Source organism: Lepidochelys kempii, chromosome 14, assembly GCF_965140265.1.
Source record: "Lepidochelys kempii isolate rLepKem1 chromosome 14, rLepKem1.hap2, whole genome shotgun sequence".
Taxonomy (NCBI): Eukaryota; Metazoa; Chordata; order Testudines; family Cheloniidae; genus Lepidochelys; species Lepidochelys kempii.
Window position 1 is genome coordinate 14,175,084 of NC_133269.1, and position 18,831 is coordinate 14,193,914.

Genomic DNA, 18,831 nt, shown 5'->3' on the forward strand with positions numbered 1-18,831 from the left:
AAACAAAAACTCTGGTTTTTTTGAGCCGATACAATTTTTATTTTGAAATGTGAGTCAATTTAGACTAAAAAAAGGGTTAAAGAGAAAAACAGTCAAACTCCAGATGAAGCATTTTGAAATGTTCCGAATAAAATGTTTCCATTTTTTGCAATGGCTTTTCAATTCATGGAAGTTTTCGAAACTTCCAATTTGAACCTGTATCTTGAAAATGTTCATGTGACAGGAAGTTCATTTCCTGCCCTAGTGCCCTGTAATCACTGTGTGGGCCATATTCATTGATTCATTGGTCTGTTCTCCTTCCTATTCCTTTTTTCCATTCTCTGTATTTGTGTTTCAACCTCCTCCTTTTCACACCCATTTCCCCCCCTCCTTTCTCGTTCTCTGCCCGTCCTCCCCACTGTATCCCCTAAGTCAGGGGTGGCCAACCTGAGCCTGAGAAGGAGCCAGAATTTACCAATTTACATTGCCAAAGAGCCACAGTAACACGTCAGCAGCCCCCCCGCCTCACCACCCTCAGCACCTCCTGCCCGCCAGCAGCCCTGCTGATCAGCACCTTCCCCTCGTGCCTCCTGCCCACTGCGATCAGCGCTTTCGCAGTGTACAGGAGCTCTGGGATGGAGTAGGGAGGAGCAAGGGTGCAGCAGGCTCAGGAGAGGGGGCAGGAAGGGGTGGAGGCCTTGGGGTAAGGGGTGGAGGGGGGGCAGGGCCTGGGGTTGAGCAGTGAAAAGTTGGCACCTGTAGCTCCAGATCCGGAGTCGGCGCCTGTGGAAGGAGCCGCAGATTAAACTTCTGAAGAGCCGCATGCGGCTCCGGAGCCACGAGTTGGCCACCCCGCCCTAAGTGCATTGTGAGCTCAGTAAGGCCAGATCTATGTTAGAAAAGGTTTGCCAGCGTCGCTCTGCCAGCCACCCTCCAAACGGAGAGGCCGCTTATATTGGCAAAAATGTGCTTTTGGCGGAATAGCTGATACCAGTTTGGTGAGCAAAATAAGCTCCTCCCGCCAAAGCACCTTTGTGCTGAGATAACTGCATCTACACGAGGGCTTTTGCCAGCAGAGAAATGGGACGCACAGATCACTCCCTCACCAACCTTGCTACACCTGCAAACATTTCTAGTGTTGACCTGGCCGACCATTCCAGTTGGTGCCAGCCTTTGGAACCCACCAGGTTCGGATGCTTTTGAAATGAGACAAAACCAGGGTTCCCAGCGCTCTGATTGGTGACACGGTTTGTATCGGACACCCACAGGAGGGTTAATGATCTCCCAGAGGCTGCTGGGAAATGATTAACAGCGTCCTGCCATTAGGTTATGCTCCCTCAGTGAGGATGTCCTGAGTAGGATGTTGTGCTTTTTTCTGGTGTCCCGTCGGCTGGGGGCTATTGTCCCTTTGGGCTTGGGTGGAGCTCAGTCTGAACTGGTTGTTTCTGGTTTATAGTAAAAGTAGACACACCTGTAGTGCTGTCCTGAATCCACAGGCAGCAAAGTGCCAGTGGGCTGGCATGGTCCCTTTGATACCGATGGGAGAAAACAAGGCAGAGACGGGTGGTGACTTGCCAGAGGCCATATAGTCAGTCAGTGGCACAGCCATGAATAGAACGAACTCCCAGTCAAGTGCCCTGTCCACCAGACCATGCTGCCTCCCAGCTTAGGAAACTCTCTTGCTTCATCCAGCTTGTCCAGATCAAACTTTGGGGTGTTCGAAATCCAGATGTGGCTCCAGATCTAGTTCCAGAACATGGCCTGGTCCCTTTCTCTCCTTGCTTGCTTGGCTCTGCTAAGTTAGTTGCATGGCTTGGAAATGTCGCTACAATATGAATGATTTGTTGGAACACGTGTCTAGGGGAACACATGCCGGTTACAAACCATAACTCGGTTTGCTCCCTCTTTGAGCTCTCCAAGGCCAGCATATCTTGCAGCACGTGTGCTTCTTCCCAGGCTGCGAGCTTCTTCACTCGCCATTCGCCTGCTGTCACCCCTGGCCGCTCTGCAACGGCACGGGTCGCTGCCCCAGCGGGCAGCAGTGGTGCCCACTGAGAGAAGGCTGCTTGAACGTCTCCAGTCCTTGCAGCTCTTATGCCTTTGAGAATGTGACTTCCAGCATCCTGCCCATCCAAAACCCCCCACGTTACAGCGGGACCCCGCCCTTCTACCAGCCAGTGGCTGACCTCCCCCTGCTCCTCGCTCCCAGCAGCACAAACAGGCATGTCCAGGTAAGTGCTCTCATGACCTTATTCTGCTGCATCTTCTCTCTCCCACCTTCTACTGCCCGGTCATCTCCTGCCCTTTCTTCCAAGTGTGCGTGCGTGTGCGTGCGTGCGTGTGCGTGCGTGTGCGTGCGTGTGCGTGCGTGCGTGTGCGTGCGTGTGTGTGTGTAAATCCCACTGTGACACCATGATGAGTAAAAAGAAAAGGAGTACTTCGTGAGCTACCGCTCACTTCATGCTTATGCTCAAATAAATTGGTTAGTCTCTAAAGTGCCACAAGTCCTCCTTTTCTTTTTGCGAATACAGACTAACACGGCTGTTACTCTGAAACCATGATGAGTCTTTGTGGTGATGTGTAATTCAGGCCACATCATCATGTTGAGACACACCGTCACTCTGTGTCAACACCACATGGTGGTGTGAAGAGACAACCCTCACACTTGCATTGCGATGCCTGAAATGAACTCTGGGATGGTCCCAGGAAAATGAAGGCATGTCACAGGAATTTTGGCCAGCCTGTGACTCTCCTTCCCCTGGCTTCTCCTTTCCTGCTCTCCCCTGATTCCTGCTCCTTTCTTTGTGCTCTCTTCTCCACCACTAACGTGGGGAGGCAGGATGTTTCATGGAGACTAGGCGCAGGCCGGGGTCTGGTTACAGCAGAGGCTGTGGTTGCAATGGGAGACGACTCTTTCTGCGTGTTTCAGGTTCTCCTGCCTAGAGAGGAGATCAGCGTGTCTCCGGACGACATTATTGGAATACAGCATAACGCAGAGGTGAGCTCCCTCCTCCGGTGCCGGCAGCACTCCCATTCCCCCTGGCGGCAGAGCTATATCAGCCTCGCAAAGGCTGGCTGGTGGGAGGGAAGCATCAGCAGCTTTACCAGCCCCACCTGGGTGGACCATGTCGTCTGTGACCTCCGAGTGACCTTTGTGGGCAAGACCTGGAGCTTTGCAGCCATGCCGCGGCTGGCCAGGCATTTGGCACACGGGGCGTACACCTACACGGCAACGGTGAGGAATGCGGTCAGCAGCAGGCAGGTGAACTGCACGGTGGAGGTGCAGACCAAGGTTGGTGGGCTGCAGATTATCCACCCGACACCGGTCAGCGGGAAGCTCAATGTGGCCACCAAGAGAGAGACTCTGATTGTCATCAAGATTCTCTCTGGCTGTAATGCCATGGCTCGCTGGATGGCACCCGTGGGTAAGGCTGGGGTGTTGTTTGAGGCCACCTGCCCGGGCAGCATTGTAGCACATGTCCCCGCCTGCCACAGAGACACTGCAGATACCTGGTTCTCCTCGGCCCTGCTTCGCATGGAGGAGCCGAGAATGGAGATGCTGAATGTGCTGGTGTCCAATGAGATCAGCTCCCAGAAGCTGTCGGTGAAGATCCAGTCATACAATGTCATCGAAGGGCTCCGGGTGGTGCCGCCTGGCCCCCGCAGGATGCTAGTGGATGTGTCTCAGGTAGGTCATCTTGCTGCTGTTATTACGGCTGGGTTATAATCAAGGGCATCCCTCCAACATCTCTGGCCCCGCTGCCACTCTGTCACCCTATTGGATGCTGGCATATGGGCTGCCTGAAGGTTTTACTATAACACCAAACCTATGGTCACGCAGCTGCAAGATGAACCTGTCCTCATCCAGCAGAAACTTCCAAGAAGGGTAGCCCCGGAGCCTGTCCTATTCTCCCTCAGGATGCACTGGGGCCCCAAAAGCCAGGCTAGCATGGGGCATTGTGTGTCTCACCTTCCTGCTTCAGTGTCAGGGAGCCGGCTGTGTTACGTCCATTGCATGGCTGCTGGGGAGCAGGCAAATGCCGATGTTCCATGTGGGTGAAATCTTCCATCGCTTTGCTTTAGGCCTGTTGGCACTTTCCACCCTTAGCCCTACTCAACACAACCAAGAGGAAGCAATCTGAGCCCAGCCCATAGGTCTGCTGTAAACTGCTGATTGTTTTGCTTGGCAGGTGTTCTCCGCAGAGCTGACCCAGGGCTCCTCTGTCTCCTACAACTGGGTCATCGACAACATGGACATGTTCGCCTACAATGGACAGACCTACAGCGTCAAGTTCAAGAGGCCTGCCACATACCAGCTGAAGGTGAGCAAGTGTGAGAACCAACCCTATGTTCCTTCAGCTGTGGCCCAGATCATAGAGCAAGGGAAGAGTGTCTCGGAGTCAGAACAAGGAACTGGGGAGTCAGGGCTCCTGGGTGCCTTTTCTAGCTCTGCCACTGCTGTGCTGTGTGACTTTCAATAAGACACTCTGTGCTTTAGGTTCTCCGCTTGTAAAAAGGAGGCGGTAATTCATATCCCCCTCACTGGCTGGTTCGGAAGGGGTTAAATGTTTATAAAATGCTAGGAGACCCTTCAGTCAGGAGCACCGTATTACTCCCCACCCCCAGAGGGGTACTTTTGGGAGGAATGATGGATAGGCAGACAAATATGCAAATTATTATTAAAATCAAAACACAAGGGTGTAAAAACTTGCTCGTTCAGCCGAAGGCCTGGCAGGACTCAAGACACATCAGGCAGAAGCACGGAACAGCCACTGTCAAATAGTAGCAGCTTGACTCAGGACTCTGAATTCTACACACTTGCCCCAGTTGCTTTTCCCCCACGGAGACTTAACTTCTGATGGGAGTCATTGTATGCTCCACTCTGCCGCTGCTGAGTTGCCAGAGGGTGCTGTCTGGGCAGTGATTAGCCGCCATTGCACATCTCCATGTGTTGTATTTTCCTGACCCTCAGGCCAACGTCTGTTCCTGGCTCCGGGCCCCACTCTCCCTGTGCTCCCAATGAGAACATCACTGCAGTGCTACTATTCCCTGGACCTCTTCCCCCAACATGGGTGGCAGGATGCACTATGCTGGGAATCAGGGGAGCGTGTCACATGGGTGGGGCGAGTCGCATGGGAATGCATTGCAGCCAGGGTCTGAGAGACAAATCAAGGGGGGAGGAGAATCCATGGTCATGGTACTGTGGGGTGGGAGGCATCGACGGTCCTGGTGGAGTGGGCGGGGAGGTCAGAGGTCTGGAGTAGCTGGGGAGTCGGAAGAAGGGAATGCCGTCTGTTCAAATTTCTTTGCGTGGTTGATGCCCTTCTGTTCCTTCCGCACAGCTGCGAGCTGAGAACCCTGTGAGTTCGGAGGTGGTGGAAGTGGCACTGGCAGCCGAGGCTATGAATCCACTAGCCAACCCTGAGATATTGGGGCTCCCTGGGGTGGTGGCAGTTGACACCCTCCAGACTTTCGTGTTCAGGGTGGAAGTGGACACTGCCATGGAAGTCACTGTGAGGTGAGAGTCCCATGGAGTCCAAGAAAGGAGAATTCCTCCCGCAGACTAATGTGGTTTGATCCCAGAGCGGATCACCAAGGAACTTCCTAGAGAGACCAGCCTTCATGGGCAGCACTCCTTGTACCATCTGCTGACATCCTGTATCAGTGCCTCTTTATGTGTGATCTCTGACAGGAGTCCTTTCTCCCCCGCAGCTGGGTCAAGGCTGTAAAGGGGTATTCTAAGAGGTGGCAGGTTGAAACTGGTATCTCTCATCAGGAATGAGGAACCAAGGTGGGATATGTGGAGATTATTCAAGGGGTGAAAATAGAATTGTAAAACTTGGCTGGGTTTGAGATCCACCCCCAACGGGCTTAAGTTACCAGTGGCTCTGATGAGAAATGTTCTCAGGTGATGTGGCGTTGGAGGGCCTGGGCCAGCTATGTCAGTAAATGCCAAAAGGAGCGCTCTCTAGGCAACAACTTTCTGCAAAGCCCACACCACAAACTAGGCAGAGACTGAGCTGGAAAAGATGCACTGATAGTGGGACATAAGCATTGCCATGTTGGATCAGATGTGAGGTCCGTCTCGCCCAGCCTCCTGTCTTCGGCTACAGTGGGGTTGGGTTTTTTGCACCTTTCTCTGATGTGAGATAATCTGTTTTCTCCCCCGATGTTGGATTTCTTCCTGATCCTTTCTAGATAGAGACTGGCTTTAGCCTTGAAACATGAGCTTTAATGTCCCTTCCAAAATGTACATTTGCATTTGTTGCTCTAACGCTGAGAATTCATGATATTCACACAACTGCCCAGTCTCTGAACCAGACCCCTGTCTGTGAGATGGAGCTGTTTCTCTTTGCAGGTGGGGCTTTGGGGATGGCAGCCCAGAGGTGGAGAGCCTCTTGTCTCCCCCCTACGATTCTCAGCTGTCACGTCCAGATCCACAGGGAGAGAGGGTCCAGGTGCTGGCCAGAGTGACCCACACGTACACTCAACCAGGTAAGAAAGGGGCTGATCCTGAGGGGTCACCTGGGCTCAGAAGGGCTCTTAGTCCACAAGTTGGAGAGGGAGAGAGAATGGGAAAGGAATACAGAAGGATGATGGGAGAGAGATACCGTCTCAATTATAGTTCAAATGAGTACAGAGAAACAGCCTGAGCACAATGGGAGTGACACATTCTCTCTCTAGGCACAAGAGTCCTAGAAACCTCGGTTCCTTCCCACACTGCCTTTCTTCTCTGCTTCCACAGGTGACTACTCAGTGACTGCAGAGGCCATCAACAAATACGATCGAGTGGAGCGGGTGGCCAAAGTCCGTGCGGTCTGCCCTATAGCTTCCGTGACCATTCTGGTGACTCCAGCCTCCCCGCTGGTGAACGAGGTGACCCAGTTCGAGGCGTTACCCCGCCCTTCCCCCTACGGCATTGTTTACTCCTGGAACTTCAATGATGGCTCTCCCACGCAGGAGGGAGTGAATTTGCTGGTGCACCACCGCTTTGAGAAGAGCGGGGTTTACAACATAGTGCTGCGGGCCAACAACAGCCTCAGTGAGGTGCCGTCTGACGTGGCTGTGATGGTCAGTGAAGGTGTCACGGGTCTCCGCTTGGTGGCCAGCGGACCTACTGAGCTGGGTTCAGCCACAGTTGTCAGTGCCGTGTTGGCCTCTGGCACAGATGTCCTGTGGACTTTTAACATGGGGGACGGGTTCGTCTACAGCAACCTGAATCTAAGCTTCATCTCTCACACCTTCGCCAAGGAAGGCAACTACACGGTGACGGTGATGGCTCACAATGCCGCCACCTCTGCCCGTGTCTCCACCATTGCAGAGGTGTACCGGCTTCAGATCACCAACATCCTAGCACCCAACTGTCTCTCCAGTGGGGAACGGACTCCCTTCCAAGCAGTGGTAACGGGGCCGAGCCAAGGAGTTCAGTTCTTCTGGGATTTCCAAGATGGCAACCCCCCTTCTGTTGGGGACGGGGACCCCACGGTCTTTCACAGCTACCCAGCAGCAGGGAGCTACCAGCTGAACCTGACTGTACGTGGCACAGTAAGCACCACCTCTCGCCAACTGGCCATCTGCGTGGAGGATCGAATCAGGTCGGTTAAGCTGACGGCACCGATGCTGGCTTTAGCTTTAGGGGAACCCACGTGCTTCCAGGCTGAGGTTGTTCCAGTGCCAGACCCCCAGCACCAATATCGGTACCACTGGGATTTTGGTGTTGGTGAGGACCCAGTGACCTCGGGGTCTCCAGAAATCACATTCACCTACCTGGAGGGAGGATCATACCGGGTGACAGTGACTGTGTGGAACACGGTGAGCCAGCAAAATGCCTCAGTAGATATCCTGGCTCAGAGGGCGATTGGCACCATCTCCATTCTCCACAGCGGTGAAACGGGGAGCTTTCTGGCACTGGGCACCTCCTACCTCTTTATGGCTGAGGTCCCCTGGGACAGTGCGGCCACCTTCCTGTGGAACTTTGGAGACCATTCTCCGCCGCAGGTAGGTCAGAGCACCTCCCACACCTACCGCGGAGCCGGAGACATCACCGTCACCGTGACCGGAGAGAACCAGGTCAGCCATAGAAACTCCTCGCTCGACATTACGGTCCTGGCCCCAGTGCAGCTGCTGATTCTGAGCACTGAGCGGCCAGTCTGTGAAGTCAGGCAGGAGGTCACCTTCCACGCCTCTCTAGCATCAGGAGACCAGGTGCACTACCTCTGGGCTATTGGAGAGCCACGTGGCTTTCAGAAGGGGGCCTCCACTTTCTCCCACACCTTCCCTGCCACCGGTGTCTTCATGGTTTTTGTCGCAGCTGAGAATGCAGTGAGCGCGGAGAAGGCGAATGTCACTATTGAGGTCCAGGAGCGAGCCCAGGGGGTTCAGATCCACAGCAGGAACATGGTGCAGGGCAGGTACCTGGCCTCTGCCGAGCCCTTTATGCTGACCGCCGAGGTTACCCAGGGCTCCAACCTCACCTTCCGCTGGGTGATTTCTCGAGGGCTGCGCCGAGTGTTCACCGCAACGGGACAGTCGCTCACGTACTGTTACAATGCGAGTGGGGAGCTGCTGGTAGAGGTGAGAGCTGGGAATGTGCTGGGAGAGGCGTCTGCTGGCCGCGCCCTGCAGGTGGTGGCGAGAGTCTGCGGTGTGAAGGTCCGGGCCGCCAGCGACAGCGTGGCTCTGGGAAAGCCAGTGAACCTGTCTGTCTCTGTGGCCTCTGGGACTGATTTGCTCTATTCCTGGCACATTGAGGAACATGCCCGGCCCCTGGTCACCAACTCCTCCTCTCTGTCCTACGCTTACTCCACTCTGGGCTCCAAGCTGGTGTTTGTCACCGTCTCCAACGTCTTCGGTTCCAGCAACGGCTCCACAGAGCTGAGAGTCCAGGAGCCCGTTTCCAGGGTGAGCTTCACAGTGGAAGGAAGCTCTCTCCCCTTCTTCTTGATGTCAGACACCTCTAGGCAGCTCTGGGGCTCGGTGGCAGCAGGCTCTGATGTCAAATGGGAGTGGCAGCTGCGGGGGAAGGAGAAGCAGCAGCTCTTCTGTGGACAGAACGTCTCCTGCAAATTCAGTGCGGCTGGAGTCTACCAGGTGGACCTCCGAGCCTGGAACGATGTCAGTGAGGACACAGTCCAGCATCCTGTGGCCGTCCAAGATCCCGTGGCCGGGCTGGCAGTGGAAGTGGACAAGCAGGACGTGTGCACCGATGACAGGGTAGTCTTCACGCTGCACACCCAGAGGGGCACGAATGTGAGCTTTGCTCTCGCCGTCCCCTCTTTGGGGCTCAGCCTGGATGTCCGTGGAGGAACGCATCACTTCTCTTTCCCGGCGGCGGGTTCTCATCGGGTGCTGGCGTCGGCCTCCAACAACGTCAGCGTGCAGCTGGCCTCCGTTGTGGTGCAGGTGCTGGAGAAGGTTCGGGGGCTGCACATCCCCAATTGCTGCCCAGCCGTCCTGGAGTCCAACAAAGAGCTGGCGCTCATGGCACAGGTGCGAGCTGGGGAGAATGTCACCTTCTTCTGGATCTTTCACCTCCCTGGGCACCCTGCCTATAAAGCAGCAGGCCAGCAGGTTGGGTACATGCCACCCGGAGCAGGTAACCTGACCATTCATGTAGAGGCCAGTAACCCGTTCTGTGCCGCGTCTCTGACGGTGACTGTGGCCCTGCAGGTGCCCATAGAGGCAGCCACCTTGTCCAGCAATGGGACTGGGGCTTTCCTCAATCAGACGGTGGCATTTGACTTGGCGGTCATGGGTGGCAGCGATCTCCGCTCCGTGTGGAAGTTCGGGGACTCAGAGGAGACCTTTGCCGGCAGCGGGGACAAGAGGATGTTTCACCGTTATGTCCGTGCTGGGGATTTCTTAGTGGAGGTGAAAATCTACAATGAGGTCAGCTTTGTCCTGGTGCAGATGACGGTCACCGTGCGGGAGCTGGGGTGTGACAGCCCCATGGTGAGGCTGGTGGAGCTGCCCTCATCTGTCCCCAGATCCCGCACCAGCTACTTTGAGGCCAGTGTAGACCTGAAAGGCTGCACGACCTACAAGGCCCTGTATCTCTGGGAGGTGTTCAGCAGCCCCAGCTGTGAGCAGCTGGCTGAGGCCGACCAGGTGCCCCTGCAGCACACAGACCTGCTCACCCCATCACTCATGCTCCCCAAGCTCTCATTGGACATCGGCACCCACTGCTTGCGCTTCACTGCCTCCCTCCAGCACACCCCTCTGGCCCGGACGCTTTCCCTGCTCATCACCGTCATCCCCAGCAAGTTGGTTCCCTTCATCCGAGGCGGGTCGTGGAGGAGCTGGTCTGCCCAATTGGACCTGGTTCTGGATGGCAGCGGGTCGTACGACCCTGACGTGGGGAGGGACGCAGACTCCTCCCTGGAATATCACTGGAGCTGTGAGGTAACAAAGGGAACCCAGCAGGAGTGCCTGTCGTCACTCATCTCCGCTCGCCTGTGGGAGGGGCTGGGGCTCTGAGTGCCCTGGAGCAGAGGGGGTTGGATCAGAGTCTAGGGGAGGGCAGGTGCCTCCTTTGTAGGATACTGTGTAACTCCAAACCCCCCCACCTCACAGCTCCCCACTTCTTCATCCCACGCCCGCCCCCATTGATCACTCAATCCTCAGCCTGCTGTCCAGGGTCCGTCCGTCCTCCCGCTCAGGCGTGGGACAGGGACAGATAGCTCAGGAGTGAGTTAATCAGGTCTCTCTGTGTGTCTCCCACTCAGAATGTGTCCTCGCCCTGGTGTGCCCCACCTCGCCTGCAGGGAGGGGCCAGCGTCACTGTTCCCCACACTGTGCTCTGCAGAGACACTGGCTATCGCTTCGTTCTCACTGTGAAGAAGCCGGGGAAGGAACCAGTCTCCGTGGCCCAGATGGTGAGCTTCGAGTAGGGAGGGGTCAGTCTGGGGAAGGACGCTGAGGGACCAGACCCTCAGTCTCACTGGCACAGAGCCAGCCCCGTCACGGAGGCAGTTGCTGCCTTCTCAGCAGGAACGTGTGGGCGACGACCCCTCGCTGAGCCTTGGGGCTGCTCAAGAAATGGGGTTACAGCTTGGAAGTGCGTGGATTGGTCCATGTGCCTTCAGTGCTGGGCAGATACCAGCCAGCAGCCATGTGGTTGTGCTGCCACCCTGGCACCTGACCCCAGCCCCAGGGCCTGGGCCTTGTGTCTCCCGCTTTGGGTGCCAGGCACACTCGCCTGTCACCAAGGGCTCACGCCCTGTGTCCCAGGAGCTCATCCCCTCTATTGCATTGGGGCTGCTCCGTTTCCACAGGGGTGTACGTCAGGGGAGGGCTGTTTTCCTATGTGGTTTGAATGATCCTGCCGTCCACCTGCAGGTTTGGATCGAGGCTGGCCAGATCCAGCCCGTGACCATCGAGTGCCGTTCTTGCAGCGCCCTGTCGAGCTATGAAATCAGCAGGAGCGTCCACGTCACTCTGGCTGGACAGTGCCAGAGCTGTGACAACAGGACCATAGTGAGATTTGCTTTGCTGATGCATGAAAAGTCCAGTATGGAGCCACTTGTACTTTGCTCACACCCCAGCTCCTGCCACTTGGGAGGAGGTTTGGTGGTTTGATTTTAATGCGCACCCCAGTGGAGAGATCCCTGCTCTCCAAGCACTGCTCTCCCCCCACCCCCATTCCTCGCCCCATAAATGCCCGTAGGCTCATGGTGCTGCTTTGAGCTTACAGTTACGAGTGACCCTGCACTGACTGGAATAGCCAGCTGATCTGTGGAGCTTGAGGGAACGTGAACTCTGATTAGCCATACTCGAGGTGCTCCGGCCCACGAGGAAAGGGGGTGTTACTGGGGAAAGGGTGCTGGGAGATAACTCAGAGAGGATAAATCTTACAGCAGAAGGAATGGTTGAGTGACTAGACCAGGAAATTGGAAGGCAGGACTGCTGGGTTCTAGTTCTGACTCTCTGGGTGACCTTGGTCAAGTCATTTAACCTCTCTGTGCCTCAGATTTCCCCTCTTTAATTTTAGGGATAATGTGCCCGCCGGGTGCTGTGAGGCTCCATGCATTGGGATTTGTCAGCTCTGGGAAAGGCTTGGATGATGGGCACTATAGAAGGGACAGTCTGATTCTCTGGGCACCCCTATTGGGCTGCTGTCTCACCCATGTCTCTGTCTTTGACCCTTGCAGTACAAGTGGACGGCTCAGAGTTCAGATGGACAACCTTTGACCCTGGACCATGTGACCACCTCCACGGGGGACTCGAACCGGGACCTGGTGATCAGACAAGGGGTCCTGCGGGATGGGGTGAATTACTCTTTCACGCTGTCAGCCTCCCAGCCTGGCGGGGAGCTGCAGGGGGGATCCAGCATCACTCTGACTCCCAACAACCCGCCCAGGGGAGGGGTCTGCACTCTGACACCTGAACACGACCTCTACCTCCTGGAGACCCTGGTCTCATACCAGTGCACAGGTAACTCTGCCAGAGCATCCTTTGGGCAGCTGCCCCCCACGCATGCACAGGGCAGAATTTGGTCATTTGGACACCAAAGAGTACACAGTGCCATCGAAAAGGGAGAAGCTCCCAGCCCAGTGCAATGTACATGGGAGGGTGAGAGGGATATTCAGTCCGAGTCCCCGGTACAAAGCCCCCAGGGTGGGAGCGAATGGGCATGCTGACGATGCACCTGGCCTGGCTAACTGTGACTATGGCAAGGTGCGGATCTGGGTTCTGTGCATACAATAATGGATAGACTCTCAGGGCCTTGGGAGGTGACAGAGTCTCTGGGGCCGGCTGCCAGCCTTCTGCACTTGCCTGGTTAAGCCAGGTGATTTTGACATGCTCTTGGTGCTCCGTATTGCAACATATGTCAGCAATAGCTGCAGAGCCCGACGCGGCACTGGGAACACAGGGAGGCCTGAGGCTGAGAGTCCTGCCAAGAGAGGAGGGAGGAATCAGTTGGGCTGCAAGCCGGGGGATTTGGCAGGTCGCACATGCAACCATGGCCTGAAGGAGCCCAAGATGCAGTGACTGGGTGGGTGCCCGTGTTCTGGACTCCCAGCTAAGTCACACTTGCTCTTCCTCCGTCCATGTCTCCCTTCCCTGCTCTCTCAGGCTGGGTGGATGAAGATAGCAGCCCAGTGCAGCTGATTTACACCCTGATTGCTGAAAGGTGTCCCCCCGACGGCAGGCACTGCCAGCACTTCTGCCTCTATCGCGGGATCAAATCTTCCTTCGGCACCTTCCTCCCTGCGGCCACAGGTGGCAGGCACACCGCTGTCAATGTCCTGGTTGAGCTGGAGGACTCGCAAGGGGCGAAGACCCTGGCCCTGAATCAGTGAGTGTGGGCAGATCCAGGAGGGGCGCGCACGAGGAGATGAGCCTGGCCGGTGTTCGGCACAGGTGTGCGTCCTGGAAGCTGAAAGATCAGAGAGGCAACCGATAGTGTCTTTGGACTATGCTTTGGATTCGAAAATGGCTCCACTGACGGGTCCAAAGCTCCCACTGTCCCCGGCTGCTGGGAGGAATGAAGCCTTTGGAGTTGGCTGGGATAACTTTATTTCCTTCCTTCCTTCCTTCCAGGACCCTGCCCCTCGCCATGCCGGTCCTCCCGGCGGGCTTCCCGACCGTCACCAGCTGGCTGAAGAACAAGAGCCAATCAGCACTGTGGGGTGTGGTCCAGCAGGGCAATCCCCAGGAGGTGATCCCATACTCCCTGGCCCTCATCACCGTGCTGAATCAGGTAAGGGCTCCGCTGCGGTAGCCCCCTTCTTCCTTGACACCTGCATGCACACGCCCATCCCCTCTCCCAGCAGAGTGCCTCGCTCACGAGTGCTCGTGCGTGTGTGCTCCAGAACTCGGGCAGCCAGGGCAATGAGGAGGAGCTGAGGGACCGGATCGCCATCCGCAGCAACGTCACCGCAGCCCTGGCCTCCCTCAGTATCTCCAGTGTGAAGGAGGTTGCCCAGCTGAGCGCGGTGCTGCAGCAGTGTGTGGTAGGACCTGGCTCTTATCTCTTTTCCCCTGACTGTCACTCCCGTGGCGGCAGACAGGCTCCTTGCTTTGAGGAAAGCCCCTTCTCCTCAGCCTCCCTTTCCTCGCTGTCTGCCTCCGTTTTCCCGTGCACCAGACTGAAAATGTGCCCCTTTGGGTGGGTGTGAATAGCCCCCTGGTCCCCCCCATGTGCTCGCAAAGCCCCCTGGCATGGGGCTGTTTGTTGTGGAGGCAGGGCCTCCTCTGGGACAGCTGCCTAAGGAATGGGCGGAGAGGGAATCCGGGAGCCCAGTGCCCCTCAACCTCCTCCCATCAGGGTGAAAGAGCAGGGTGCAGGAGAAGAGGGACAAGAGAGTATGTGGTGATGGCTCCTGCTGCCTGGGTCAGTGGAGAGTTGGAGAGAGGCCTGGGAGACAGAGAAGTGAGCACGTCCTGCTGGCACCCTGTTGCAGGGCGGGCAGACTGGGTAGGGCTATAGGGACAGGGAGGGGCGCTGCAATGGTGGGTGCTCTCTCAACGCCTCCCCGTCTTAGGCGGAAGAAGGGAGGAGTGGAGTGGGGTGGGGAGATTGGCAGGTCTTGGCTGGCTGCGGCGGTGACGGAGAGTGGGAGTCAGGGGCGAGCAAAGTCTGCGGGATGCGACCGTGATAGGGGGAGAGTGAGGTGGGGAAGCTGAGGCAGGTAGGACAGATCTGCTGGAGTGTGACCTGGGGGCCCCCTTTCCTATCTTCAGGCATTCCCAGGAGAGCTCAGCCCCGAAAGCCAGGCCAGGACCCTGGCAGCAGCCCAGAGAATGATTGAAGTTATCAGCTCGGAGACGGAGGAGGGTCACGAGACGCCCACCTCCGCCGGCAACAGCATCCTGGGGATTCTGGGTAAGCAACAAGCCACCTCAGTGTGATAGGCAGGACTGGGGCGTGGGAGGCAGCAGGGCTGTATCCCTGGGAGTCCATGACTCTGCCCTCTTGCCACCGACTCCCCCAGTGTCTTGGGCAGCTTTCTGATCCAGTAGCAGCCCAGCTCTAAGTGCCTCAGTCAGGCTCGGTGATTTTGGGTGCTGCAGATATGGCCTTGAGGACACAGCAGCCTTCTGCTTCCTGGACTGTCGTTCTCAGCAGCCTTGCCAGGCCTGAGGTGAAGTCTGACACTAAGGGGCTCTGTGCTGCTGGTGGGGCTGCTGCCCTAGTGAAGGGAGATGTGAGGACAGGTGGGGCCGTGGGAGGAACAGGGGAAGCAGCAGGACTCTAACCGAGGGGTGTGAAATCTTTCCCAGGGAGCACATTATCAGCACTGGACACGGCCCCCCACCCACCTCTATCTGGGACCCCTGGTCTCAGCACGGCCTTGACCGCCTTCAACCTCACCCGGGCCTTGATGAAGTCCCTGATGAGGTCCCGGGTCCTGAATGAGGAGACCTTGTCGCTGTCTGTCTCGGAGATCCGCACACAGGGCAAGAGGGCCGACTCCCCCAACCTGCTGTGCCAGGCGCCCTCTGAGCGGTGTCTCTTCTCCGTGCCCAGCGCGGTGGCCGGGCAGCTGGCAGGGAGCCAGGAGGTGGTGCAGGTGCTCATGGACATCTCCGTCAACCCTTTCCCGTTCAACTACTACGCCAACTCCTCCATCTCCACCCGCCTGGCGCTGCTGGAGTTCACCACTCCTGGAGGGGCGCCCATCCCAGTCTCCAACCTGGCCGGGGAGAGGGCTATCGGGCTGAGGCTGCCGACGGGGCAGCAGGAGCAGCGGACCTCTCCCCCGACGCTCCTCCTCCTCCCTCCTGGGGAGTCAGTCAATTTCACAGTGAGGGCCTCAGCGGGAAGCCATGCTGAGGGGGTGCACATCCGTGTTGGCGTCACTGTGCAGGAGGGTGAGTCGTTAGCAGGACAAAGAGCTGCTCGTGGTCTGAGATGGGCAGAGCTTTGTCCAGCTAGTGGAGGGGGGCAGTTTGATGCAGATTAGCACTGGGGTTCCCTCTTCCTCTTGCATAGAGGCACCATGACCCTCAGCTACGGCATGGGGGACAATAGGGATCCGAGTGATAGCCAGAGACTCTCCACAAGCTGCCCTTTAGGACTCATAGAGCCCGTTTGTAGGCAGGCCCCTAGGGGGCGACACAGCCACAAACCCTGGAATGAGCCTGATGCCATCAGCAGAGGGCAGGGATCCACCTGTTCACACACATTCCCTCTGGTGCGTGCCGGAGTGCAAATGGAGGCTACAAGTGACATGGGTTTGGTGACTCGCAGTCAGCTCAGTTTGTTGCTTTTCTCCGCATCAAACACCCAGATTCTCATTCGGGTGAGGGAAGTGGCCCTTCCAGATCAGTCCCCTTCCTTGCTGCTGTGCCCTTCCGAAGCACAGATTCCCCATGCCCAGGTAAATAAGTGCCAGACCTGGCTGAATATTTCAAGCCCATGGGGAGTGACCGTCCCTCTCCTTACAGGTTTTGACCCTAGCCAGGAGAGCGAGCCCTCGATCCATTTCTACGGGCACTACACCCTGGTTCCCAATGAGTTCCACTACGCCTGGAAGGAAGAAATCATCTTTGACAGCCTGCAAGGAGGCAGCAGCAGGGAGGTCACCATCTTGCTTTCATCTCCGTGAGTATCCATTCACCCCCTGTGCTGGAATTTGCAGGTTCCTTCCTGCAGCATTGCTCCCTGGGGTTTGAGGGCTTCACCTGCCTTATGGACGGGGCCGGGGGAAGGATTAGCAGGGTATTTGGGAGCTAAGGGAGAGGGGAAGATCCATAGCTCTTAACCACTATAGGGCAACAACCTCAGTGCGCACAGCTGTGATGTTACTTTGCTTGGGTTGCACGGTGCACCCCTTTTTCACTGGCTTTGTGGAGCCTGAGGATGGGGTTTAAGGGGCCCTCTGCAAAGTCAGGTGTGGGGGTGGGGGGAAGGCAGATGCCCACTGTGTGGTACATTTGGGGTGCGGTGGGGGCCAGTCAGGGTGCCTGGCATTGCTCCAGGGAGCATCAGCAGGGCTTGGAGGAGCTCAGAGTGCTGCCGTTGGGCAGGGCTGGGGGTTTGGATCGGGGGCTTTTGGCATGGGGTTTGGAGGTGCAGGATGGGAGTCAGAAGGTTGGATCCCTGTGTTAACGTTTGCTAACCAGGCCAGCAGGTTGGGGAGCTCATAGGCACAGCAGGCAGGGAAAGTGTGATCACAACATGGGGCCGGTGCAGCCCCACACATGGAGTATGGCTGAGGCCAGCCCTGCTTGCGGGACTTGCCTGATGGTAGCTCAGTGTCCTGGCTGAATCCCGGGGATCTACGTTGTGCCACATTCCTCCTGCAGTTTGCTTTAGATCGGCTGCCCTTCACTTCCTGTCCTAAACTGTGCATCTGTCATGGTAAACAGTGGCTGCATCCTGCCCCAGGGGGGCTGCACTTCAGTGGTGTGTGAAGTCTGTAAGGGGGGGTGTTGGCATCCTTTGTATTGAGTGATGCTACTGAACCGTAAGCTCACTCCTGTGCTGTCCCCTCTCCCTTCCAGCCACCGCTTCAACGGGACGCTCCGAGACTATCACGTCAACATCACCAACCGCTTCTCCCAGGCACCCGTCAGCGCCGCAGTCACGGTCTTTGCCAGCCTCTGCCAGTACTTCCACTTCCCCAGCATGCAATGGAGCACAGAGGGCCTGAGGCCAACAGCCGCCACCAGCCAGAAGGAGATTGTGTGCCTGACAGAACATCTCACCGTCTTCGGAGCCAGTCTCTTTGTGCCACCTCACAGCATCCTCTTCCTGCCCCCGGTAAGCCGGGCCTGGCCGTCCTGGGCATGCAAGGAGGAGATGGTTGGTTACTGTCCCTGTCAGTGTAATGGTGACAGCTGGCACCTTGGCCAGCACCCGGGGACCTCCAGAGCTAAAGCTGCGCTTCTGCAGCTTGAGCTGATGAGCCAGGCTGTCGCAGCTCCTATCCTCTGTGGCTATGATGGGGAGCACGTAACACACACGGACCAGTGACTGCATTAGTGGCAGCCTGAGACCCTCTGCAGGCAGAACGCCCGTCAAAGGCAGTGGGGGCTCCCTGTGCGAAGAGCCAGGCTGTAGAAGCAGGAAGCCTGGTCTCCACACTGCATGCTCGATCAATTGAGCCTTATTGAGTGTGCTATCCTGTAACTGTCTGCTCTCTCCCAGCGAGGAAGGACCCGGCTCACCTGGGTCTAGAACTGGTGGGGGGAGTGAAATTCTCCCCTGTGCAGAGGGGACTAGGCTAAGGGCTAGACACCACCTGAGCCCATGTATGCCCTGATTTGAAGACTTCAAGGAGACTTGAATGGTGCATAACAGGTCTTAGGCTGTGACGCCCCCAGCCCCCGGTGAATTTCCTCATCAAAGAGAGGGAGAGGGGAGATGATGAAGGGAAAGCAAGACTCCCTTGTGCAGTGATCAGCAGCTGGATCTTGGCTAGGTCTGCCATGTTCGCACCCCGTGATTGAACATAAAGACCGACACTGTTGCCACCAGGCTCAGGTTCAAAGTCAGTTTGGTCTGTTGGAGAACAACTCGTCTCCTATTTGATCACGTCACCAGCAGAGACGTGCATTACCAGATCTGTCTGAATAGCCACTCCTGCTCTGGGGTAGTGTTTTAGGATCAGAGTTCCCCACTGCCCCATGCCCAGGAGCTTCCATTTCCAAGTAAAATGAGCCGCTCTCTCATAGTCGAAGGTAGGAAATTGGAGGAAATATTCCCTCCTTGTCCTTCGGGGCTGTTTTCCTTTTAGTGCTCCCAGCATGCCAGATCTCCCTCTAACAGTGGTGGCCGTTGGTCCGCAGGAACCCACAACTACTCCATTCTTTAATTTATCTGAAGGGGTTCAGGTGCCCAGATGCCAGAGTGATGGGCACGTTGGAATTGCTGTAATGACAATGAGGGTAGCACAGATGCTT

The 18,831-nt window shown here is 56.7% G+C and overlaps 1 protein-coding gene across 7 annotated transcripts in view; it reads left to right on the forward strand.

The window, feature by feature from the left end:
• The window catches only part of LOC140897608 (polycystin-1-like), a 61,531-nt gene that overhangs the window by 18,996 nt on the left and 23,704 nt on the right, over positions 1-18,831 (forward strand). For all 7 annotated transcript variants that reach the window (XR_012154760.1, XM_073310426.1, XM_073310428.1 and 4 more), the window contains exons 11-26: positions 1,936-2,210; positions 2,909-3,667; positions 4,170-4,301; positions 5,322-5,497; positions 6,338-6,474; positions 6,725-10,380; positions 10,704-10,853; positions 11,317-11,454; positions 12,129-12,411; positions 13,054-13,276; positions 13,522-13,681; positions 13,794-13,934; positions 14,665-14,806; positions 15,205-15,795; positions 16,372-16,528; positions 17,431-17,689. Coding sequence is in view for 6 of the 7 variants with exons in the window: in XM_073310426.1 (XP_073166527.1) it covers positions 1,936-2,210; positions 2,909-3,667; positions 4,170-4,301; positions 5,322-5,497; positions 6,338-6,474; positions 6,725-10,380; positions 10,704-10,853; positions 11,317-11,454; positions 12,129-12,411; positions 13,054-13,276; positions 13,522-13,681; positions 13,794-13,934; positions 14,665-14,806; positions 15,205-15,795; positions 16,372-16,528; positions 17,431-17,689 (7,379 nt within the window). In the remaining variant the exon portion in view is untranslated. The remainder of the gene's footprint in view (positions 1-1,935; positions 2,211-2,908; positions 3,668-4,169; positions 4,302-5,321; positions 5,498-6,337; positions 6,475-6,724; positions 10,381-10,703; positions 10,854-11,316; positions 11,455-12,128; positions 12,412-13,053; positions 13,277-13,521; positions 13,682-13,793; positions 13,935-14,664; positions 14,807-15,204; positions 15,796-16,371; positions 16,529-17,430; positions 17,690-18,831) is intronic.